At 40.2% G+C, this 24,963-nt stretch overlaps 4 protein-coding genes and 1 pseudogene across 5 annotated transcripts; 1 reads left to right on the forward strand and 4 right to left on the reverse strand.

Annotated features, from left to right (window-relative positions):
• Positions 1-448: 448 nt before the first annotated feature.
• On the reverse strand, positions 449-3,306 carry LOC101293258 (peptidyl-prolyl cis-trans isomerase CYP20-2, chloroplastic-like). Of its 2 annotated transcripts, XM_004310061.1 has the most exons (7): positions 3,208-3,306; positions 2,915-3,130; positions 2,665-2,815; positions 2,474-2,562; positions 1,579-1,633; positions 1,165-1,250; positions 449-952 (listed from the first exon to the last, which is right to left on the reverse strand). In XM_004310061.1, exons 1-7 carry the CDS (start codon positions 3,220-3,222, stop codon positions 800-802), a joined length of 765 nt encoding a protein of 254 aa, XP_004310109.1. In that variant the 5' UTR covers positions 3,223-3,306; the 3' UTR covers positions 449-799. The 2 variants fall into 2 exon arrangements, with proteins under 2 accessions (XP_004310109.1, XP_004310108.1); XM_004310060.1 differs by lacking the exon at positions 3,208-3,306 and having other exon boundaries at positions 2,915-3,174.
• A 182-nt stretch (positions 3,307-3,488) lies between these two features.
• Positions 3,489-6,223, forward strand: LOC101308150. Its single transcript, XM_004310179.1, has 10 exons — positions 3,489-3,668; positions 3,766-3,837; positions 4,066-4,145; positions 4,536-4,635; positions 4,723-4,776; positions 5,044-5,121; positions 5,227-5,324; positions 5,410-5,467; positions 5,831-5,952; positions 6,033-6,223. The coding sequence occupies exons 1-10, from the start codon at positions 3,489-3,491 to the stop codon at positions 6,184-6,186; spliced, it is 996 nt and encodes a 331-aa protein (XP_004310227.1). The 3' UTR covers positions 6,187-6,223.
• Positions 6,224-6,437: 214 nt separating this feature from the next.
• Positions 6,438-7,380, reverse strand: LOC101308440 (annotated as a pseudogene).
• A 239-nt stretch (positions 7,381-7,619) lies between these two features.
• On the reverse strand, positions 7,620-14,649 carry LOC101308737. The gene is made up of 10 exons (XM_004310180.1): positions 14,574-14,649; positions 13,464-13,531; positions 12,388-13,227; positions 12,200-12,293; positions 11,976-12,122; positions 11,089-11,880; positions 8,813-10,993; positions 8,648-8,720; positions 8,404-8,546; positions 7,620-8,233 (listed from the first exon to the last, which is right to left on the reverse strand). Exons 1-10 carry the CDS (start codon positions 14,647-14,649, stop codon positions 7,896-7,898), a joined length of 4,752 nt encoding a protein of 1,583 aa, XP_004310228.1. The 3' UTR covers positions 7,620-7,895.
• A 5,387-nt stretch (positions 14,650-20,036) lies between these two features.
• On the reverse strand, positions 20,037-24,163 carry LOC101293748 (5-methylthioadenosine/S-adenosylhomocysteine deaminase-like). The gene is made up of 10 exons (XM_004310062.1): positions 23,618-24,163; positions 23,365-23,537; positions 23,023-23,181; positions 22,757-22,906; positions 22,524-22,667; positions 22,092-22,248; positions 21,829-22,001; positions 21,620-21,675; positions 21,149-21,251; positions 20,037-20,494 (listed from the first exon to the last, which is right to left on the reverse strand). The coding sequence occupies exons 1-10, from the start codon at positions 23,841-23,843 to the stop codon at positions 20,405-20,407; spliced, it is 1,431 nt and encodes a 476-aa protein (XP_004310110.1). The 5' UTR covers positions 23,844-24,163; the 3' UTR covers positions 20,037-20,404.
• Between the last annotated feature and the right edge of the window lie 800 nt (positions 24,164-24,963).

Consider the following 24,963-nt stretch of genomic DNA (forward strand, 5'->3'; position numbering starts at 1 on the left):
CCGTGATGATGAACTTGAACAAGTAGTGAACTTAATAGTAACTGCTGAAGCCACCTCTATCTCATCTTGAGCAGTACAAAACTTGGTAGATGAGCAAAACTTTACTTCTTCTTCGGGCTTATCTGTAACCTCCACCACTGAGCATTCTTCATTGGAACTGACTTGCGTACTGAGTTTACTGACCGGTCTCCACCATCCATGTCAACACTACAGCTCAAACTACGGTAACCAGGGTGTCCCAGGGCAGGCAAGCGATTCAGAGGCTCGAAAGAAGCATGGGTGCATGTAAGTTTCAGAAGTCGACCCACTCCTCTGAAACTGAAAAGGGACCTGCAACTGTGCAACTGATTTGGGCGTTTGTTTTCTGATATTTGGCAGCTCAATATTGTCTGGAATTTGGAAGCTCTTGCTCTGAGATTACATGAGATATAATATAAGGTAGACAAGTACAAAGCACAACAGATCTTTATAGCAAAAGATGGATTCATATTTAACAGCACTCTTATTCATACACGCAGTCCCTAGTCCATCATGAATTCATTTGAATCTCAAATCCGCTGTTCTAAAATGTCCTCCAGCATTCATTTCGGTAAACAAGTTTCCGATAGCATTCATTTCCTAATCGGCTACAACTCCCAGGTTTCTAAACTCTACCATCGTGAAATCAGATACAAAGAAAAAGTTGACATTCCGTGCAGGACGAACCCGAAACAAAAGCCTCTGACTGGGTAGATACTAGATAGTAAATAAGCCTAAAAGGGTGCAGAAAGTTAAAACAAATATCTAAAACAGAACCTCATCAGGCTACTGGAAGCTCTCCGCATTCGGCAATGACTACCTTCTTTGTAGGACGGTCACCTCTATCTGTTTCCAGCGACTCAATCATCCTAACAATTTCCATGCCTTCCAAAACTTGCCCAAACACAACGTGCCTCCCATTTAGCCATGGTGTCTGAAACCAAGCAATTATACAGGTTAACATGTATCAAGTTACGAATAAGCTATATCCACAGATTGTGAAGAAACTTAGAATTCATGCGTGGCTTCCACATTGGAAATATTACAGTTCCTCCATGTGGTTTTTTTCTTTGGATTGCACTAATACCTCATTGTAAAATTTTCTATCCAAATATATACGTTGATACAGAGAACAATAGGTCTTACCTGCACTGTGCATATGAAGAACTGACTTCCATTGGTATTGGGGCCTGCATTGGCCATGCTAAGAACTCCTGGTCCAGTATGAAGCACTGCACAATGACATACATTTCATGATTATACATGCAGTGACAGTCATGTGGCAACTCATATTCAATATCTAAAATAGACATAACCATATTCAACGTCCATATATTATGAAAGAAACTATGGTGTCAATAAAAATACAGTTCATGGGACTGCTGGAGTGAAATTTCTGCTGAATGCTAACTTCCAGGTCTACATGAAGGTTACTAAATCCTGGTCAAGTTATTATGGTATCATCTTTTCTTTCTGAACATCAAATATCTTAGGGAGGCATTTATTTAGCAAGTAATTCCTACATCAGACATAAGTAGCAAGGAGTGAGGAACAACTTACACTTAAAGTTCTCATCTTTAAATGTACGCCCGTAAATGCTTTTGCCTCCAGTACCCTGCAATACATGTCCAGCTTCCAAATATTAGCACACCAAGCTTATTCTAATTTCATTCGTATCTCTACCCAAACGAAGGATCTCAAACACTACAGATTTATTCTCAGATATAAATATAACATCTACAAGTTCACATTGATAAAAAGAATGCATAATGTGAAACAAAAATCGCCAGGAACACAATCGATGAGATACAGATAGGAAGGGGTACTTATAAGCTCCCTTGACTAATTATTTTCCCAGATTAGCAAAGCATTCTAGATGGTCAGTTCCTTCACAATTTAAAATACTAAGGAATTTAACAACCCGTTAACTAGCTGAGAAAGATGCAACTCTCATTAGTTGACATTCAGAAAACTTTACAGAACTCTGTGAACAAGAGTAGACATATACAGACATATGCTATACCTTATACTGACAAAAAATAAAACTTAGTCTCTCAAGTTCAGCCGGCTTGGCGAACAGAGCAATTACAATCACCAAATGAAAAAAAGGATATGCAGAATGGCATATCGAAGAAAAGGACATAATGACACTTGTACCTTAAAAATGGCTATATCCCCTGTCCAAACTTATCAAGTCTCAAGTATGTTGCCAGAGAAGAAACCTATTCAAGCTACCATGGGAATCTAAACTACCAAAATTTCAATTGTCTTTCTGTTTAGTGTTTATTAATATTTTAAGCATGCAACCACACTATTTAGCATACAGAAAAATCATCTCCATTCTTCCATTTGATTCATCAAAACCTTAAGCTAAATTCTAAACACAAATCCATTCATTGCTAAAAAATAACAAAACAAAAAACCATGAATCTTAAAACAATGAAAGAGCACCCACATTGCCTTTATCGAAGTCCCCTCCTTGAATCATGAAGTCCTTAATCACACGATGGAACGCAGAGCCCTTGTACCCAAACCCCTTCTCACCTAACAAAACAACACACAGTCCATCCGAGATCAAACTACATCCAAAAAGGCAACTCAAATAACTCAAATCAGACAACACAACCAAAGCAAAGCTCAAAAAACCTGTGCAAAGAGAACGGAAATTCTCGACAGTCTGGGGCACATCATCACCAAACAAGCCAATCACAACTCTCCCAGCGAGCTTCCCCACCGGATTACCAATGCTAATATCAAAATACACCTTGTTCGTCACTTTCCCTTGCAATGCTGGCTCCTACAATTCGATATTAAAACTCTCAAACTAAATTTCACAAAATTAAAAAACCATATCAAACTATGAACAAGAAATGAATTTCAGTAATTTATATTTTACCTCAGCGCTGGCTCGGACCGAGCTGATAGTCCTTCTCTGAGAGCTCAATGTGAGAGGAGACAAACGCAGCGACCTGGAAAGGAAGCTGGACGACAACAACGGCGCCGTTTGGGTTGTAGAAGAAGGAAATGCTGCAACTGCGGCGGAGTTGCAAGGAGGAGCCAAAGCTCTAATCTGAGACACGCTTACACATCCCGGAAGCGATGCAACATTTGTCTGCCAACAAAATTGAATAACTGAGTTTATCATCATGAACAATACGAGGGTTGTTTATCATCAATAACTGAGCTTACCAAAGAAGCTGCCATTGAAGAAGATGCGTCAACTGAACTAAGCTCTCTGTGTTGATAAGCCCCAAAGGTTTTTAAGGATAAATATACAAGTCCCTTGGTTGCACGATGCGATGAATTCGAGAGCGGCCAGAAGGTCACCAACCAACGAGTGTGGAATTACACTTGTGTTGTTAAAGATTGTGAGAAATGCCAGCTGAGTCCTTTCTGAAACGGGTCGGGGTTGGGCCGGGTGGGTTTTTACATTATATTGGAATATTTTAGTCTGTGTATTCCAAATGGCAATGGCAGTGAGGCTAACACCTGTTCTGGTTCCAGCTTCAGCTCAGTTTAAACAGTTTGCCTTGGTTTCAAGGAAAACCCAGTTCAGGGTCTCTACTGCTGCAACAATGGCTACAGGTGGACCCCAGAGTAGTAGTAAAGTCATTGACTCACATCTCCATGTTTGGGCTTCTCCTCAGGAGGTAACCCAATTCAGTTTTCTATTGTTTAGCAAGTACAGACTGGTTTTTGTCTTCTTTTTTGGGAAGCTGAAATGGGATTGGAATTTTTGGTTTTCAGGCTGCTGATAAATATCCTTACTTTCCTGGGCAAGAACCCACTTTGCCTGGAGATGTTGATTTATTGCTCAAGGTATGAACTTTCATGAAGCTCTATGTGTCTGTGTTTCTTAATCCAATGTACTTGAAGTTGAAGTTGTATGATTTTTGCAATTCACAGATATATGGCTTTAGAAATTGGTGATTGCCATTATCGTTATTGTGATAAATGTGATATGGTAGTTTGATTGTATAGATTGTCTCAGTTCTTGTAATTTTCTATATGACAACATCAGCATTGTTTTGTTTCCCTTTTTTGCAGTCTATGGAAGAAGCAGGTGTTGACGGTGCACTTATTGTGCAGCCTATCAATCACAAATTCGATCATTCTTTGGTGACAAGGTCTGTGTATAATTGTATATAAGATCATGTTTCTTTATCAATGTTAAGTTACTTTTCTCCATTTGTTGGTATAGTTTACACGAAATATAAGCATTCAGGTTAAACTACAAAGCTTGGATGAAAATGTAGCTAAAATGAGTAAAAGTCTGTGGTAGTTCAATATGTTATAACTTATGAGATTGACAGTTGAACATAGACTGCTGGACTAATTATTCACTGCATTTAAAAGGTTACCATCAATAGTCAAGGCGTCATTAGTTCATTCTGTGATGATAGCAACTGAAAGTGCTAGGCAATATATATGACAGTAACTTTGGAAGTACTTCAACAATATTTCCTTCATCAAATTATGTGTAAGGTATTGCCTTATGCTTTCATGTCTTTGGGCAGTGTGTTGAAGAAGTATCCATCTAAATTTGTTGGTTGTTGCCTTGCAAATCCAGCTGAAGATGGAACTGGAGTTAAGGAGCTTGAAAATCTCATTTTAAAGGTCTTTGAAACTTTTAACGTGATGTTAATCAGGTTTTACTTTGGTGCCTTCAAAAAATTGCCTTGACAAAGTTTTCTTTTATGCTAGGATAACTATCGTGCTGTTCGCTTCAATCCATATTTATGGCCTTCAGGTCAAAAGGTGATTTAGATATTACTATATTCCTGTAGGTGTTTTAAAATATCCGATGCCAAGTGGAAATTTTTGTTTGCCTTTTTCCTCAAATGCATTAAGTTGAGAAATTGTGATTGTCTCCTAGTTCCCAGTACAATATATTGGCAATAGATGGCTTGCTTCCAAAGCTGTGAAGGGATAATATTATACATATCCTAGTGAAACACCTTGAAATGCTGAGTAAGTGCCTGCATCCATAACAATCTTATGAATGTACATCAACGGTTTCTGCAGATGACCAACGAAGTGGGAAAGGCAATGTTTTCTAAGGCAGGAGAACTTGGAGCACCAGTTGGTTTTATGTGTATGAAGGTTCTGTTTCCACATTTATCTTTTTTAAGCTAATGTTCTTCTAGCAGCCATATATTCCAAATGATTTGTATGAATGACATATTCATTTAAAACGGGTAAATTCAGGGACTCGGTCTGCATATATCCGAAATTGAGGAGCTGTGCACAGAGTTTCCATCAACAGTTGTATTGCTCGATCATTTGGCCTTCTGTAAACCACCAATGTGAGCTTTCTAGTAATTTAAATTTCCAAAAGACCTTTCGTGACAAGCTAGACCATATGCACTTGCTAAGAATCCTATCCTGCAGAAATGATGAGGAAAATCAGGCTTTCTCTGCACTCTTAAAGCTATCCAGATTTCCACAGGTAAAAGTCACCCTAGTCCTGAATTCCTTTTAGTAACTGGTTGAGCTGTTGAGACCTGGTTGCTTACTTTCGTCTCCCTTACTGTTCCCATCTTAAGAAAGACAAGGTTATTATATATCCATTGGCCTACACCCTTAAGCTTATATTTCCATTTGCCCTGCTGAATCTGGTTATACAAGCAATCTAGCGGCTTTAATTTCCTTTAGGCTGAGAAAGGGATTCCAACAGAAATAAGAATCATGAATCCTTGCATTCTCTCTGATATGATATCTCTTTCTATCACTGGCTTTATGTTGTTCCCCAATATACAGTTCACTCAACTAGTCTGATTTTTAACGTATAATCTGAATTTTTGATGGGCAGGTCTATGTAAAATTAAGTGCCCTTTTCAGGGTGTCAAGAAAGCCATTTCCGTATGACGATATAGCTCATACACTGTCCCAAGTTGTGTCAAGTTTTGGTGCCAACCGTGTCATGTGGGGCAGGTAGCTCTTTTCGCAATCAAATCCAAATATGCTTCTCTTTGACTAAGCATGGAGAAGCCACTAATTATGTGTATATGCAGTGATTTTCCATTTGTTGTTGCCGAGTGTGGTTATAAAGGAGCCAAAGAAGCCGTTTCTCTGATTGCCAGTCAAATACCTCTATCATCTTCAGAGCTGGACTGGATCATGGGAAGAACAATCTCACAACTCTTTCAGAATCAGTGGCTTTCATAAGCAAGGGTAGATACCCGGCAATGTAGATTTTCATAATCTGAAGTTACAAGTTTTTTACTTTCTGATCAGTTCTGAAGTCTAAACTTCTAATAACATAATCAAAACCAAAATAGATACGATTGTAGTAAGCAGTGCATGATACATGGAGAATTAGACAAAGTAGCAAAATCGAAATGGAAGGTGCCAAATGATAAACTAGAATCATGCAAAGTTCCTAGCTAGTTTCAGAAGACAAGTTGTCCTCTCATTAGTTAATTGGTTTCAATGTTGAGAGTGGCAAGCTGCTGAATGTTCATGAGGTAAACCTGGCTAAGGTCTCCACTGAGAGCTTTCCTGCCAATTATGATGTTCACAGCTGCCGTTGGAGGAAATGCATCCCAGAACACGTACTGGTCTCGATTCCGGCAAGGTGTTTGCATGGGATGAAGACATGTAATTTGCCCTCTGTTGCGCCCAATACTACTGCATCCTAGCATTTGTGACGACGTCTTCAAACATTCGAGCAATGTCAATGTAAATGAACTTTGAACCAGGTAAAGTATTGTTGATCATTGTCTTCCATTTGGACTTTGGGCGGCTAAAATACTTGGTATGCAATCCATCCTCCCAACTCCAGCAATAACAAATTTACGATCACCAAGATTGTAGAGCCTAGTGAGATGCTGAGTGTATTGCTGAGTCAAGAGATCAGCAAATTGTTGAGCATTGTAATGATTCTTGGTGTCATAGTTGGGCATAAGGTAATTCTTTAGGTAGTCATTGCTGCCCAGTGGCCCGGGCAACATCATCTCCGTTATCTGCAGTGATATCAAGGATTCCAGCGGCTGCAGTTGCATAATTAACACCATGAAGGACTTGATCTCCGGTAGCTTCAGAGTAATTGCAAGAATTGAGGGAAGTCATAGCAACTCAGCTACTTCATCAACCATGGTGTAACCACTGCTAAACCGACCAGTTGGTCCGCCATTGAAATCCATTCCATAGGGGGGATAGTTGGCCTTGGCAAATGAAGGGGAGGTGGTGGTTGTTGTTGCCACTGTAAATGAGAGAGTCCCCCAATATGAATACTCCACGCACCATTTCTTTCCTCCCTTCAGTACCGCTACCTTGACCCCAAGCTACTTCAGCCTTAACCATGAAGTACAAAACAAGCAAAGCTGAAGAAAACAGCCTATAGTAGAACAGGTTACCCATGAATGTGTGTAATTTTGAGTGGTGAAAATGAGAGAGTAGAGAGATATCACCGTTGGTGTGGGTGAATTTACTACCTGAAGTTACTAGTTATGGTAATACAAAGTAGATCAGATTTTAGGTCATAGTTGCCCTATTGTTGAAACCTTTTACAACTGGAAGACCGGTCTCCAGATTCTGAGATGATGATCTTTTCACCAGATTCTGAAGATTGTTGTTACGAGACATCAACTCGCAATTTCAAATAAATGTAAACATCACTTTATTTTGAACAATGTACAGATATATCACCAGATATCTTCCCTTTGTAAACCAGACCCTATAGATCCTACAAAACTTTCTACCTTCCTCTTGCTACACACTCGGATTCGCAAGTGAAGCCATCTTTTACCACCTTTCAGTATGTGAACCGTTAAGCACTAAAAGAATTTTCACCCGCAGAAGCTTTCAATCGACTGCTCTAAACCTATACAACACTAGCAAAGTTATACGATTTATACAGAAACTACAGAAATGGCCTAATCATCAATTCGTTGAATTTCACCCATCATTATACGATTGCTGGTGACTTTAAAGCCAAGGAGGGCAGGATCAATTTGCCTCCCTTTCTTTCCTTTCTTTTTGCCACCCCGGCCACCTTGCATTGCTTCTGATGATTCTGGATATCCAGCTGTGGTGTGGGTTTCCATGGGAGGAATCTTCTTGGTATTACTCTTAAGCATATCAATAAATGACGCCTCTGATACATCAGCATCACTGGCAGATGATGTACGGCGGAATTGCATTTCTTTTTTCAAAGATGCCATAGCATCAGAACCTTGGTTTACTGGATTAACCGCTGCGTCTCGCCTTCCCCCTGAGATTTCAGAGAAACATGCTTACTCATCCATAAATTACTTGATAATCTGATTGAGACATCAGTCAAACCAAACCCCCACCCCCCCCCCCCCCCCCCCCCCCCAAAAACACACAAAACAAAACAAACTGCAACCATATAAGAAACTAGTAGAGTTAGATATAATATACCATCTGAAACAGCACTTGAATTTTTCCCTCTTAGAACTGGATCTGAAGTCATCTCTGATAATCCCTCTTGTGATGCTGAAGCACTTGGGACAGGAGGCCGTCTCAGCAGAATATTTTCTTGCCCTTTGGATGTGATGGGAACCCTGTGGGATTTAGGGGCAAAAAAATATTACTTCTGCACATGCTCGGAGGACTATAACAAATTTAGGTTTTCAGACAAGGAATAAAGGTTATATATGTATACCGATCCTTGGCAGTTTCTTCAACAAATGAATTACTTCGGCCAATCTTGTCACTATAAAAACCAGTATTCCCACCTGAGAGGAGAGCAATTTCAGATTAATCATAACTCTCACACACACACAAACATAATGCAAGGCACCAAAAGAAAACGACAAAGGGCCAATACCTGAAACACCAGAAGAAGAATTCATGCTATGGGAGTTTTTTGACCTCTCCTCAAAATTATTTGTTGCTGACAACCCTGCTTGTTCAACCATTCGTTCTTGAGTCTCAAAAGATCGACCCATATTTATCCCCTCACTTTTGGACCCCCGCTTCCTGCCCTCCAACTCAGAAAGTTCTTTACCTATAGAAGACTTGCTTATCATGTTAGAATGCGTGTAAATTGACTGGCTCGTTGCATTCATTCCTGCCAGAAATGACTCCCTATCAGCCAATGCTCCAGAATTAGATCTATACATCAATTTCTCATTGCTTTCCACACTGCTGGCTAGCTCTTCCTGTAAGAGTTCACCTGGATTGGAGCCAAATGACCCTACACGAAATGAGTTATTTACACCTGCTTCTTGGTCTGCATGGAGATTGAACAGGTGGTTTGAGGAGCTTGATCCAGAGTAGTGACCGGAGGGCAGTCTCTTGTCAGGGAACATCCCATTGCTCGTAGCATTCAACGGCTCACTAGGTTGATGGCTAGATTTTTGATGGAGCAACTCCATTAATAGTCTCTTTGAGTTCTCATCATTAAATCCATCTGACATCCATAAATTTTGATCCTGAGAAGTATTCTTGATCTCTGATTCCCTTTTTTGCCTCTCAGCATTTATATGCAGCTGCTGAAACCGAGCGTCCATCCAGTCATTCTCAAGCTGATCATTCTTCTCCGGCCAGTGTCCCTCAATTGCATCCAAATGTGAAACATGAAATTGGTTAGGACCATGAGGATGATGAGCATTGTGGGAAGGAATTCCAGACGAAAATTGACCCGACTGGCCAGCCGACTGCATACGTCCAATGGTATCCTGCATATCTAAACCCTGGGCACGAGCCATAGCATTTACTACATCCAAGTTCATCCCTGGCGCACCAGCAGGTAATGACATTGACCGCTCAAAGGGGAGTGAACCAGGCTCATAAAACCCTTGCTGAAGTCGATCCTGTAAAGAAAGATTCCGGTCAAGGTGATTCAGGTGCTCCTCATGAGATGCCCTCTGCTGCCTCTGATAAAAATCCAAAGGATTAAAGCCAGAAGAGTGCCCTCGGTGACCATGATTACCAGCATGATTCCTGAAAATCTGATTTGATTCCTCAGCTGGCCAGACAGAACTGATATGCCTCTCTTCTTCCATCCGCTGCCTTATCCCCATGGGTAACTGCCTGGCATGCATCTGTTGTTCCTGTTCATGCTGTGCACGTGACAGTAGCTCAAACAAATCTGTTTGATGTCCTTGAGGTGTACCAAACTTTGCTTGAATTAACTGCTCCATAGTTGGATCAACATGCCTCGGAAGATGGTGAGACCGTTGCTGAAGTTCACGTCGAATGTGCTGCTCTAATAAAACCTGATCAATAACATTGTTTGCTCTTACAGGATCAACATGAGGCTGCCTAAGTGTAGGATCATGCATTTGACCACGCAGCAATTGTTCAAACAGCACCTGTTGTACTTGAGATTGCTGTTGCTCCTGTAAAAGCTTCTGCTGTTGATGAAACTGCTGCTGTTGTTGCAGTTGATGTTGCTCGAGCTGAGCCTGCCTCTGAAGTGCCAAAATGTGATCCAGATCTGCTGAAGAATGGTTGGCTAACTGTTGATGGTGAATAATATTCTGATTTTGCAAAGGATCTAATACACTATCATTTAAGTGTGCAAAACTAGACAACATATTTCGCTGTTGGAGCTGCTGCTGCTGCTGCTGCTGCTGTCGAATTTGCTGCGACATAATCTGCTCTGCTAAATCATAATGACTGGGTTCCTGTTCAATATGTGACAACTGGCGAGGAGTTAACATTTCCGGATACAAGTTCGGATCAGAGACTGAACTTTTTCTATGAAGATCAGACCAAGTCTCAGCAATTGCTGGATCAGAATTTGCACTAAATGGTACAGCCCTCCCTTTAGTGGATGGCATATTGGCCATGTTGGAATGCTTTGATTGGCCGCTCTCTAGCTCAGACCATAGCAAGCCAAATGGATGCAACTTATTATCATTCTGAATAGGCACACCAGATTCTGTCAGTTCAGTTGGGGGAGGAAGGTGATTCACAGAGTTTGCCATAGGATCGTGAATGCTCCCAGAAGAACGTGCAGTAGAATAGGCAGCGGTTCCATGTATTCCAGGATACACAGTATCTGGAAAAATATAGATGAACTAAAATGAGATAATGGCAACAAAAAAAGTATGTAGCACCATTAGCAAAGTAAAAGGTATCTATAGAATGGCAAACCTTCAACTGGTTCAGCAAAATCATTAAAGCTTTGGCCCCTTGAATGTAGTTGTAATCGAGCTTCAGGCTCAGAAATTCTTGGCTGAATATGCTGAGCTGAAAGGCTATCTAGTTCACGCAAGGGCCGCTGATGGTCATTACCCAGAAATGTATAATTACTGTCTGAAACTGCTGCAGAAAAGGGTAAACTGGACTCCATACTCCCTCCTAAGCCACCAGATTCTTCTAGATTAGAACTTGGACCTATGATAGTGCCATTCCCATCCCAAGATTTAAGATGTGGCATGAACTCCCCCAACTCTCTGAAAGGTGTTCCTTCAGGAGCATCCTCCAAGCGAACAAGCAAGTCTGTCCCAAAGAAACCTTGTTCAAACCACGAAATGATGTCAAACCCCTGATATGGCCCCTGGGTCACTCCTTGAGGATCAAGGTAGTAATAACACAAACCCTCAAGATGAACATCCGTTTCTAACTCTTTCACTCTAAGGTTGATATTCTCATTCTGCTCAGAAGAGGCCAAACCATAGAGAGTATTTGAAATGTCGGTAAGCTTGGATTTCATTTCACAATAGTTGGCAAACTCAATGTCATCAGGTACAGGTTGATTGGAAAAGGCAGAATCTCCAATTTTCCTACTGCCACTAACATTAAGCTGATTTGCACTGTCATAAGAACCATCAGTCTCAACATCCCCATAGATACCATTACTTTTTGGAATTGAAAGGGACATTCCATCAAGGTCCTTTCCTTCAGTAGCTCTGTTATCACTTTCTTTATGACCAACATCTTTTTCTGCAACAAAAATATTTAGGATCAATCAGAAGTTAAATTCAGTCAAAGATCCTGGCATACGATTTTATATAGTGCATAACATGCAAGCAACTCACCATTTATCGCATTCCTCTGTGAACCATAATTCCACGAAGTCCCGTAGTCATCAGCATTTGCAGCCTCCTCAAAGGTGCTAGTCTCTTGAGTGACAGTTGAGGGCAAATTGCCCAGAACTCCATCAGCAGCTTCTGAGTCTCCCACACCTAGAGAATGAGCGTTTTAGAAACTATACTAAAATTAACAGTGAACAGAAGTTGGGAACCATGAAGCTGAAATATACCTGTAATAATTTCAGTTGATCTTCCCTTTCTAAATGAATTGTATACTACCCCACTACTTGTAATCTTTCCCTTCCATATATCGCTAAGGATGGCCTGTCAGCATCAAATAAGAATCAGTTAGAACAATTGAAGGCATCAGTCAATCAAAGAGGACTTCCTAAGATGATGCAAAAATCATATTTCTTACCTCCTCATCGGCATCAGGGGCATGAAAAGCCAATGGTTCAACAAAATCAACATGAGTTAGTGGGGGCGACTCCTCCATCTCATCTGGCATGGTATCAAAAGATAGTTCAGGCTTTCGCTGCCGATAAACGTCCAGAAGCTTTCCCCTCGGGTAGCAAAAACCATCAGATGAGAGCCTTGGTTTCCCAGGGACACTTTCACTTTTTCCTGAAAGAGCAGAGCCAATAGTGCCTGTGGATCTCCCAACACCACTTGATCTTCCTCGCCCAAGGGTAAATCCCAAATTTGAACCCTCCACCCGTCCTCTTTCTATTCCGAATCCAGGTGCAGCACGGTAAGTAGCCGACCCCCCAGTGTGAACCTCCATTCTATGGCGTGGCCTCCATTTATCCCGAGAATCTGATTCACGCTCAGCAGCTGAACGGTTATTAGCTCCAAGAGACTGACTCTCATTGTTACTGTGAGCATCATCCTTCTCCATGTCTGTTCTCTTCTCAGTTCGGGGTTCCTTTTCTTTGTCATCAGGACCCCACCTAGATGACCATTTGCTATCACGCCGTACATCACCGCGGCCATCATTCCACCTGTCAGTTGTAGGCAATGCCTTACTGTCGGTTGCCTCTCTCAATGGAATGTTGTCAGCACGGCGTTCTGTTTTCCTGCGATCTCTTCTACCACCAAGCAAGCTAGTTTCTCTTTCCTCTTCACGCCAACGACGGCTATTTTCACTCTCAGTAGCAGGCCGCCTCCAATCTTTTTTGTCCTCAGATCCTTCCAACCGCCAACCTTCCTTCTGGTTGCTATCAGTGGAGTTCCCGAGAGAAGTTGGACCACGCATTTCCTGCCATATATTAACAATTTAGTCACAAGATAGCTCTTCGCTAATTTTCAAGAAACTACAGGGTCAATAGCAGATTATAGATTGATCAGTAAAGCAGTTGAACAACTCCACAACCAATAACTTTCTTGCTACATCAAGAGGATTCAATTTATTACAGTGAATTCTGAGTCAAAACACGAATAATGCCTATAATAGAATTTGGTTATTATTACTAACAAAGTCCATTCTTTTCATACCAACTTAGATTCAATTGGCTTGGCATAAAGCCACTGGGGTGACAACGGTATGCTGTTATCCGGGGCTGCTGGATCTACAAAAATCAGCAGTATAAAATCAGATTAGACAAAGGAGCAAAAAAATGGACACTACTTAATTGATCCTCCAGTTCAAACACAATAATAATAAAACATAACAAAGCTTACCTTTCAACTCATCAGAAGACCCCATAAGAACCTTTTCCTCAACATTTCCTCCAGAAACTTCAACTGCCATAGCAGAACAAAACTCAGAAGACAAGATTATGGAATTGCAAATCAGTACCAGACACTAACCAGGTAAAAAAATTCAAAGACATTGTACACCACTCAAAGGAACTGTTCACATTTGTAAGTGACAAACTTAATACAACCACTGCAATCCAACTAGCGTTCACAAACGCGGACAAAACTGAAAACAGCAGTTGATAAGTTCCAATAGAACACTCAAATTCATAGTAGCTTAACAACAATGAAGACATAAGCTCCTCCAATAACTAGTTTCCTAAGCAAGTTTCACACCATAATAAGTCCCAAACCTTTGAGATCAAAATCTTTACTATCGCTAGCAAACTCTACATGTCTTCTCTTCTATTCATTGAGTCAACCAACAGTGAACTGTAAGCCAACCTCATCGCGACAATCCAAAATAAAAGGAAATACATATATGAGCCTACCTATGGACTGCAGATACGCAACTACCTTTAATTCGATTTTCAACTAGGACAACAAATAATCAACAGTAACAAGCCACAGTGATGAAAATTCAATTCAAACGACTATAAGCGCCGGTATTAAAAATCGAAATACAACAGTAGAAATACAAATGCAACACTGATCTGAGAAAAAATCCAATGCGCGAAACCAAAAACAAACGTGGAAAACGAAAAGCTCGAGATGCAACAAGTCAAGTCATAATCAAAGAGCTAGATGCTGAAAGAAAGCGAAAATGAACTACTCCAGCGCATACTCAAGCGCTTCAGATCAGTAATCGTCTACCTAAAATTAGCTCCAAATGGATCAAATCCAATTGAATACACAAATCGAAATACTGAGAAAAAACAAATGCAGAAAACGAAAGCGCGGAAGCACCTTTGGATGACCAGGACTGATCGGAGGGTTTGGAGGAGAGGAGATCGTCGGGGAGATCGAGCTTGCCGTCCGCCATAGAAAGAGTGAGGGAAGCCGGAGAGAGATCGAAGATTGGAAGCTCCGGTGGTGGAGAGGGCAATAGAGAGAGAGAGAGGAGGGTCGTTTAGGGGTTTGGTAGTTTGGTTTGTAGTAATTACAGAGATCGTGGTTANAATAGTTGTACAACAACACTGAGAGCAGAGAGAGAGAGAGAGAGAGAGAGGGCTAGCTCTGGTAAAAGAAAAGGGTGAGGGTTTGGGTGGTGGTCAGAACAGCCAAATCAACTAAAATCAAGTATAAGATTTCAGGTAGCTTGTTTAGTAAATAATAATTAATTATATTTAAAAGATTTCTTTACAGTTTTTTCAAATTGACAAAAAAGCTCCTTACTTTTTCTCTGTTTTGCGTTTACTGCCGGTCAGCTAGACCCGAACCGCTATAATGTTCTTTATTTTTAAAAGGGTTTTGGGCGTTCGGGGATAATACCCCTTAACGGAAACCCAATTCCCATTCGAGCCGGATTAGGACCGCCCCCAAGATTGTTGCTGCATACACGAGGATCGAACCTTCGACCTTGCTTAAGCCACACTAGCAATATTCGTGGGTCGCTTAATTATCATGGACTGAAGATTTTAATGGCGGATAATAGCTAAGAAAATAATGTTATCCACTTGATATGAATCAAACAGCAGCTGAATAAAGCTACTAATCAGATAATTCATTGACTAAAGTACGGTTGTTTGAATATGAAATAGGGCACACCTCATTAACGATTAATAAATCCTACTCTATAAGCCTTTTATTTTAACTCTTCTAGATTAGGTTGTCTTCTCTCTCTTATTTTAACTCTCGTCAAAATATATCTTCTAGCTAAACTTTTTGTTTGAGCCTAGTTGATATTTCGGTCTAAGATTAAAATGTAAGTCTTGGATAACATTTGGGCCAGTACCTGTGGCCTTTTTAAAAATAAAGCTTAGTAAGGGCCCGAGCTTCGGAGGCACGCGAGGGCTGGGCGCGGGTCGGTTTTGGGCCAAAACCGGATTCGACCCGGATTACCCGGTTTTGAAATTTTTTAGGCCGACAACTGTTTTTTAAAGTACTGGGCCGAAATATTCAGGTCAACCGAAATTCCAGTTCGGCCCGGGTCGGTTTCGGGCCAACACCGGTTTTAAATGGGCTTTATTTTTTCACAAATCTGCCCCTTATTTTTTTCCAGAAATCATAGAACTTTCCCATGAAAGCATAAACCTGTATTCATCTAAAAGCTCTGCAACATTTTCCAAAAGTTCAGAACGCAAAAATATAAAAGAAAAGTCACAAATCCATCAAACTTAAGCCAATTCAACCACAAACATAAACTTAAATTACCAATCACAAACTTGTTTCATTGCAAACCAAAATAAACTGATGAAGGAGGTTCCAACCAAAATAAACTAACAAAGTTCAGAAAAACATAAAACACAGATATGCAAATCTGCATATGACAACAAAAGAGCAGCAACCAGCTTTGAAGTTTGACCCATCATTAAGTAGAGCTTTCATCCACCTGAGTCACCACGGATTCTACCAACAAAAAAAAAGACCAAATTAGAAGATGAAAACAACCTAATAAAAAACTGAGCAGTAATAGACAAAAGAAAGATGTTTCTGCTGTTTGGAAGAGATGTATACTGGGCACTTCTTGCATTGATAGAGCATGTGAGTCCTTATGGATGTCGTCCCATTTATTTTGGGGTCGCAAGCATAAGTCTGAGGACAATACTTGCACTTGGCTCGCAGTTTCGCCACCTTGGTACCATCAGGGTTCTTCAACTTGACAAAATGATCTCATACTTTAGATTGATTCTTCCTCTTCACACACTCAACTTCAGTGCTTGGGGAAGGTTCAGAAGAAGGTGCATGGGCAAGGGGAGCTGCAGGGGCAGAGGGAGGAGGCAGAAGGGCAGATGGTGATGCAGATTGACTGGTGGCAGTCGTTGTTGTTGCCATGCTTGACCCAGTTGGTGTTGCATTGGGAGTTTGCGAGGCACCCTAACAATGAAAAAAATATTCGCATTAGGCCAACAAATACTGGGAAGCAAATGAACCATATATAGCAGATAAAGGCATAAAAGTAATAAACTGAAGCAGATCAAGTAATAAATTGATGAACATAAATTTGATTAATGGATGAACATGGTCTGAAGCAAATAAAGTAATAAGCTAAAGTAAAATTGAAACTGAATCATGTATAAACATCGAAATCTGATTATTATAAATGAAATCAAACAACGAACTAACTGAAACAGAGCAAGTAAATACGTAATAAATAGAACCAACTATGAAATTGAATCATGTATATCACGTACTGTAAACAACGAAACCAAACGTTGAAATTCCATTATCATACACGAAACCAAACAACGAACTAACTGAATCAAATAAAGTAAAGAAGTAATAAACAGAACCAAATACGAAATCAAAACATAAACAGTTATACACTAAACACTTTGAAATAGGAATCAGTCAAACAAAATCGTTGTTAAACCAAAACTTAAAACTATAAATGATGCAGATAAGAAACTGAGAGGAAAAATATGTATTCGGCTAGAGTCTTACTGGGTTCATTTGGATTCGACGGGAGATGAGAGTTGAGAGGGAGATGAGAGACTAGATCAATAGAGATGAGAGGCTGTGAGAAAAAATGAGGATTCGGCTGGGGCTTTTATATGGGGATTAAACTAGGGTTTCTTGACGCAATTGGACGCAATAGATCCTACGTGAAACCCATTTTTAACCCATGGAAACTTGACAGCCCATTAAAAATATGATTAATTTAAATAAAAATTATAACTATTAAATATATTTAAATAACCGGTGCAGTGCGGTTTCTTTCGGCCGGTGCATTCCCTACAACCGCTTTCGAACCGTACAAAAGCGGTGCGGATCGGAAAAGCTGAATTTTTGAACTGCTTTTTACCGGTTCGGTGACTGAACCTTTTTTGCGGTCCGGTTCGGTCGGTTTTTCACTAAGCGGTCGGTTTTCGCCCAGCCCTAGTGACAGCAGGGTGAGTGATAAATTGCATTGATAGATTTGTGATTTTCAAAACACCTTTTATTATGGACTTTGGTTATTTTATAATCAAACTTCAGACATTATTAGTACATAATACATTGGATGAATGTACAACAATTGTGTGAGAAAGTATATAGTAAGAAAGAGAAAACGGTAGTGACAGCAGGGTGAGTGATAAATTGCATTGATAGATTTGTGATTTTTTATGATTTCCATCTTTGTTACTGGGTCAAATCCAAAAGTTATAACGTCTCAAAACGATCATAACAAAGACATGTAAACACATCTACTTATACGAACTTAAGAACGAATTATTGGATAAAACATACTATGAAAGGCCGTCACACATAACCTACAAGGCGTCGCTCGCAAACCCTATCGGAGCTCACTTATGTACATTTCTCAAGGAGTGAAAGAGTTAAATTGACAGAATTACTGTATTGTTCATGAATCAAACAGCAATTGAACCGATTATCAACCAAGAAGACAATACATTGGGCATACGTTTGCGTTAGAAAATATACAGTAAGAGAGATCACGCTATGGTGTTTGGAAATGAGACAGTCGCATGTTTCCTGACCAACCCCAGGAGGAGCTCTCCATATGAGAATAGACTAGCTTTGTTTCAACTACACTATGTATTTAAGAAACTGAATTTGTATGCCTTCAAAATTTCATCAATTAATTCAGCCGAGGAGTTTTCTTTCTCGTGGTAATAGTGTTACGGTGAATGAGGAATGTGTTTCACTGGAAAGAGTAAGATCTTTCTGGCAACCAGTTACATGTTTCACGTTTCAACACAAGTAGCAATTTTTCATTCATCGAGTCAAAAACCATCTGTGAACACAAACAACATGTTACACAAGCCAGAGTGCTCTGTGGCTTTTTATTTCAGTCCAAAATATCAAAAGCATTAACAAAAAAATCCACAAAAAATCTTCTTATCTAGAAGAAATCTTCCCTGCAATCTAGAGACTGCCTCCTCTTCTTCCTCCTCAATCTCTCATTGATGAGAGCCCTCTCCAGCATCTCCACCCTCTGCGACAGCGACCCCAGCAGCCGTGTTTGCTTCTCATTCCGGTGAACCAGCTCCGTCATCAAACCCACCATCCTCTGATTCTCCTTCACCATCTTATCTAGCATCTCCTCACCATTCTTGCTTTCCCTCGAATTCTCCTTCACCATCTTATCTAGCATCTCCGCACCATTCTTGCTTTCCCTTGAATTGAAAGATGACTCCCTCTCATTCACACCCGTCTCCGCACTCTCTTCCGAACATTCCAAACCCGAATCAGTCACCGGCTCGGCAGACTCATGCCCACCACCTGTTTGATGATTTGCCGCAGAGGCCTCCACCTTCTCCTGCAGCGCAATCGCCTTCTTAATCACCGACCTCCTCAAATCCCTAACCCCGGAGTCGACTCCCTTCACAGAATCCAGCTTCAGGAGCAGACTCATCAGCGTCTCCACCACCTTCAGCCGCTCCTTGGCGTCGGTTCTCACCAAATCCGCCGTCTCCTTTTTCGCAACCCGCTCCGAAATCTCGTCCACCTCACGATTGATCCCCGCGATCTTGGTCACGCTTTTTCTCACCAGATATCCTCTGAAGGCCTTCTGGATCTTTAGCGCCGCGTCGGAGCGTAGGTCATACCGCCTACGCTCCGGCGCGGCGTATTGGACCGGGATTGGGACCACCTTTGGAGCCCGGGCCGATTGGGGCTGAACTGGGACTTGTCTGTTTCTGAGTGAATAATAGGGGTGTTGGATTGGGGCTTGATATTGAGAGTAGGGTGTGTAGCCGTAGTACAGGGGGGTATCGAAGAAAGATTCCATAGCAGATAAGAATCAAGAATCAGAAAGCTTAGATTTGGGGAATTTGTAGAGAAAATTTGAGAGTAGATGATGACAATTTTTTGATTTGATGTGGGGGAGAAAAGAGGGTATTGGGTATTTATAGGGAGGGGGTTTGATTGGCGTCGAGGGGGGAGCGTGAAGGTTCCCGAACTTTCCTTTGGCTTGTGGGAGAAGGCGTAGGACTGAAACGGAAATGTTCTGGATCTATGTGGATGGTTCCAACTTCCTAGTGGGCCACGTGGATAGTCAACTGTCGACGAGCTCAGTAAATTGGACCAAACATCATTTTACTTTGCTGTTTCGTTGATCTAGATCTCAAATTTCTGTTGTGACTACACAGCCTCTCAGTTGAACAATTTGACGGAGACTTGTGTTATTTTAGTAAGTAAAATTTTAAAAGGTAATATTACTGTAGATAAATAGTTTAATTTTACGATCCAAACACGATTTCGCACCTAGTAGCATTCTCACATTTTTGTGACCTGAGTCACCTGACAAGGTCAATGCCTCAGAAAAAGAGAACAAAAACAATACAAACTAAGAGATAGTTCATTACAAGGCCATGTACAAGGACAGCTTGAACATTTGTGACCTGATATTTTGAGAATACAAATTGTACAAAAATATCTTTGTTGTCTAATCTCATCCTTTGCAACTTAGAACGTGGAAACAGCTTTCACTACAACGATACAAAGGTGACTAACATCACATCCATAAACATGAAGGTAAGCTACTATGATCATTAGCTCTGGGTGGCTTTTGGCAGCTGATAAACCAAAGACTGCAACTGCTGTAAATTCCTACATGTTCTTTTATACAGAAACAATAGCTGTTTTAGGAAGAACACCAACCAGACGACTAGAGCACGTTAGTGAGTAGAGCATCAAAGAAAGTTCATCCTGTTTGGTATTTTGATGCCTGCCCTCCTTACAATTTCTGCAGAAGCTTGCTTGGCCATTGAAAGAACGTGTCCCTGTTCACACACAATTGGCGGCAGTACGTAAACCGTGAACTCTTTGTAATATATGCATATCAGCAAATGAATTTTATGAACTTAAATACTGTACTACTTTGTAAAGCTGCATACATATATATAGTCAATATTATCGAATTGATATAATGCAGTTGAGTTTGTTTAGAATTTGAAATTCAAAGTATAAAACATCAAGACAAAGGATAAGATTAAAACAAGAAGCTATGGCAGTTCCTTCCATCAAGGAACTGACAAATAACTGACAATGAGCAGTTGAGAATTGCTCTATTTAAGCCTTTCGATCCCTGCTAGAACGCTACACATTCTCATTTCATATTTGTCCCATCAAGCAAACAAGAGAATATACAGAAGTGAATCTAGGAGAAGATTGATATGGATCCTAACATGAATTCCTACAATGCTGCTGCAAGTTAGTCTTTAAACTTGTATACATTTGATCCATTATTTAGCATAGCTTAGTTAAATCTTCATGTATGTATAATATTGAATCTAACCCTCGGGCAGAAGAGGCAGACATTAGTTGTAATTAATATACAGCATGTGGCATAAAATCTTTTGCAGATCAATTCATGGAATAAACATCAGAGCAGACCTCATGGTAATCTACATTATGAGAGAAGTATGAGAGAATACCTCATCCACATTCAGAATCTTCTTATCCTGCATAATCCACTTGCCATTGCACATGACCGAGACGATATTTTCAGTTCGCATAGAATACACAAGGCTGGAAATGCTGCATATGCAGTAAAGCAAAACATCAATCTAGAGGTTGCGTTGAGAGAGAACCGACATACAAAATTAGAACATCTATAATAGATTGAAATAGTCCAACTTACTGAACAGCCAAAAGTATTTAGCTAGTAAAGTACAATCTGGACTGATAACCATAAAATGTAAAGCACTGAAAGTCCAAAGTCCATATGATATTAGACATACAAATTATCCAACAAAAACTAACGAGGTGCACCTTGGATAAGAACTCTAAGAAGCTAGCCAACTAGACTTTAGGTCTTCATATCTGGATTCTCTAAGGCTAAATATTTTCGAAACTTGACATAAATGATTAGCACTGCATATGATCCTGTTATAGATGGTTCTTACCAGTCATGGAGAGGAATCATGGTCCAAGTGGAAGGATTGATAACAACCAGGTCAGCCTACCAAATCACGGAAGAAACAAGCGAATGAGACTGACATAAAGAGTTCTTTCAGAGAATAGACCGTAGAAAATTAAATAAAGTAGAGCTTTTAACAACAAAAGAGATGAGCAGAAAGATGCGAATAAATAATCTCAGCCAAATAGTTGAAACCTTTTTCCCAACTTCAAGGGACCCTATTTCATTATCCCAGAGTACAGATTTTGCACCATTTATAGTTGCCATCTTGATAACTGTTTCAGAAGGAAGAGCAGTAGGATCAGTGGTTCCATTCATGTAAACTTCACGTCCTTTGTTAATCAGAGAGGCCAAGTACATCTCATCAACTGCAAGGAAATAAATCGATCCATGAATTTCCAATCCACAAACCAAAATATGAAAGATAGTATATGCAATGGAGAACCAGAAACTTGAACCTAAGCTCATTCTATTATTTGATGGGGCCCCGTCTGTTCCCAAGGAGACACAGATGCCAGCAGAAATCATCTCTCTAATAGGCGCAAATCCAAGCATTCGCATTGCAGCAGCAGGACAGTGAGATACTTTCACCTCCGCCTTTGAAAGACAATCGATCTGAAGATACAGAATGACAGTTAAAACAGACAATGAAACAAGTATCTTCCACACCAAAAATGTGAACAATTAGAAAAAAGAATGCAGTTATTTTGAATTAGTAATGGAATAAAATACAAACGTCCACGGGCTTAAAAGCTATGATATTGTATTCTCATGAACACACAGCCTCATCCTACTTTTACATTATTATAAATAGTAGTACAGGCAAGAACAACCCTATGAGATTTACATATATTCAATGAATTCACAATGAACAAGAATAAGTAGATCACCTCAGAATCGTTGACCCAAACTGTATGAGCCGCTAGCAAATTGTTTTGGAGAAGCTTTATCTGCTCCAAGTGTGTGACCGTTCCATGGTCAACTTTTCGAGTATCAGTCACAAATTTGTTCTCATATGCTATCTCTGCAACATGCTAAAGATTGAAAAGCTGTCAAGTTGCTAACTCAAGTCCATAAACAATAACATATATGGCAGAAAAGTTGAGAATACAGATATGAGTACCATGTGGATTCCAGTTTTCAGTTCTTTGGCTATATCCCTTGTTGCAAGTAGCAAACCATCAGTTGCATTCATGATCTGCCTAATTCCTAACCACACTCTAATGCGCCCATCAGCTGAATTATGGTGCATATTGTAAAGCTCTTTCTGAGACTGCCCTTAAAAAGTGAGGAAATCAGAACATTAATGTCAGCGCAAACAAAAGAAGCCGAAACCAAGTACACTAGCTCAAGAAGTTAAGGTCTAGACTTAAGATGCATATGCTCAACCTTTATACAATCATCAGTACTCCGAGCAGCCCAAGTTGTGGGCAGGCCGTCACCAGAGTCCATGATGGACTCGGCTAAACAAGCGCGCATCCCCAGTAATTCAACCGCCCTCGCCATTCCTGACACATGTTGCCCTCCTGCTTCAGCAAAGCAAGTTACCTAGTTCAATCACAACAATCAATTACGGGCTGTAACATACAGCATTGTAGTGTGCACTAGTCAGCTAGCTACTCACCAAATTTGCTTCACTAAAACTACGCATTATGTTTATGTGCCCAAACTGAATAAATCAAACATTGTTACGTAGATTGTATTAGACTTCATAAGTAAACTTAAACTTACACCAGAGTGAATGAGCTCGATTCCACAAAGCAGAGTAGAAATGTATGAATCTTCCTCAGTCATGTTGGATTCGTAAGGCCAAATCCGGTCGTGCAGCCACGTCATCAAATCGACGTCATCAGCTATCCCTCTTGCTAGTTGCTGAGAGGTGTGTACGTGCGTGTTGATGAATCCTATATTCCCCACATTTTCAGATTATTTCATTTTCCGAAAATTAAAAATATTAATCGAATCACGGAAATAAGAAGAATACCAGGGAGAACGATTTGGCCATTGAGATCGACAACGTGATGAGCTTGAGTAGAGAAGCGGTGAAGAATATCGGAAGACTGACCAACGGCTGTGATCGAGTCATGCTCGATGACGACGGCGCCGTTGCGGAAGACCCGGGCGTCGGGGTCCACGGTGACGATGACGGCGTTGTGAAGTACAGTTACAGTTGAGTTGTTGGTCTGAGAATTTGTCATCGCTGTCTGCATCTGTATGGTCCCTTCTTCAACTCGCCGATGATTTTAGAGTGGGACTTTAACAATTGAGAGGGTTTGGGTATGAAGTCTGGGATTGAATTCTAAAGGTCAAAGTAAACTTGGAGTGAAAACAACAGATTAATTGTAACCAGATGATTCCGATCAGAATCTGAGCTTGCGCTTTTTTTTCGCGGCTTTTCCACTTGCTGAAGATCGAAAGGGATGTTGGATAAGATGTGTGCCCAAATGCCCAATGTCTAGCTCGAAAATTCGAAATTGTATACCCCACCGTATTGAAATTAAGGACTAAAATATCGACGATTAAGATGTGTGCCTAAATGTTCAATATCATTAAACAAATGTAGCTCGAAAATTGAAATTGTATACCCCACCGTATTGAAATCAAGAACTAAAATATCGACGATTAAGATGTGTGCCCAAATGCCCAATATCATTAAACAAATGTAGCTCGAAAATTCGAAATTGTATACCCCATCGTATTGAAATCAAGGACTAAAATATCGACGATTACGTAAATTTCGACCATCTGAAAAATAGATGTTTCGATAGAAATATTGAGATATATTGAAATTTTTACCAATTTCAATAGAAGAATGTGGAATTCAATAAGGGTTTATATATAAGAATTTACAATAATTGTTCAAATTGAATTCTTAGTCGTGTTGGTTAAGGTGTATTTATAGGTCCGTAGCAACCAAGGTTTGAGTCCCTAACCAAGTCCCTCACCAAGGTGTATTTTGGACGATATTCTGATGGGTACGTTGAAAAACTATCGTTACCTCCAAAAAACGAAAAAAATGGGCAATATTTCACCGATAATGTTGATATTACAAAACTTGATTGAAACGTTATATATTTTAACGATCATATATATAGCTCCCCTGACTGGCTGGTCCATCATCATGTTACCACTTTTGTCACATCCCGACCCTTAAATTTTTACCTTATTTACTAGCTTAGTTATAATAAGAATTTTACCGTCTCCGTCATTGAGGAAATAGTTTAATTGGTCCCTAGAGGAGTTTCAGGGACGATTATATGCGGAGGATTATTCGTAGGAGAAAATTATGACGACGGTAAAAATGGTAAAATTTTAGCTAGTAAAAGGTAA

The sequence above is a fragment of the Fragaria vesca genome, unplaced genomic scaffold (assembly GCF_000184155.1).
Source record: "Fragaria vesca subsp. vesca unplaced genomic scaffold, FraVesHawaii_1.0 scf0513160_u, whole genome shotgun sequence".
Classification (NCBI taxonomy): Eukaryota; Viridiplantae; Streptophyta; class Magnoliopsida; order Rosales; family Rosaceae; genus Fragaria; species Fragaria vesca.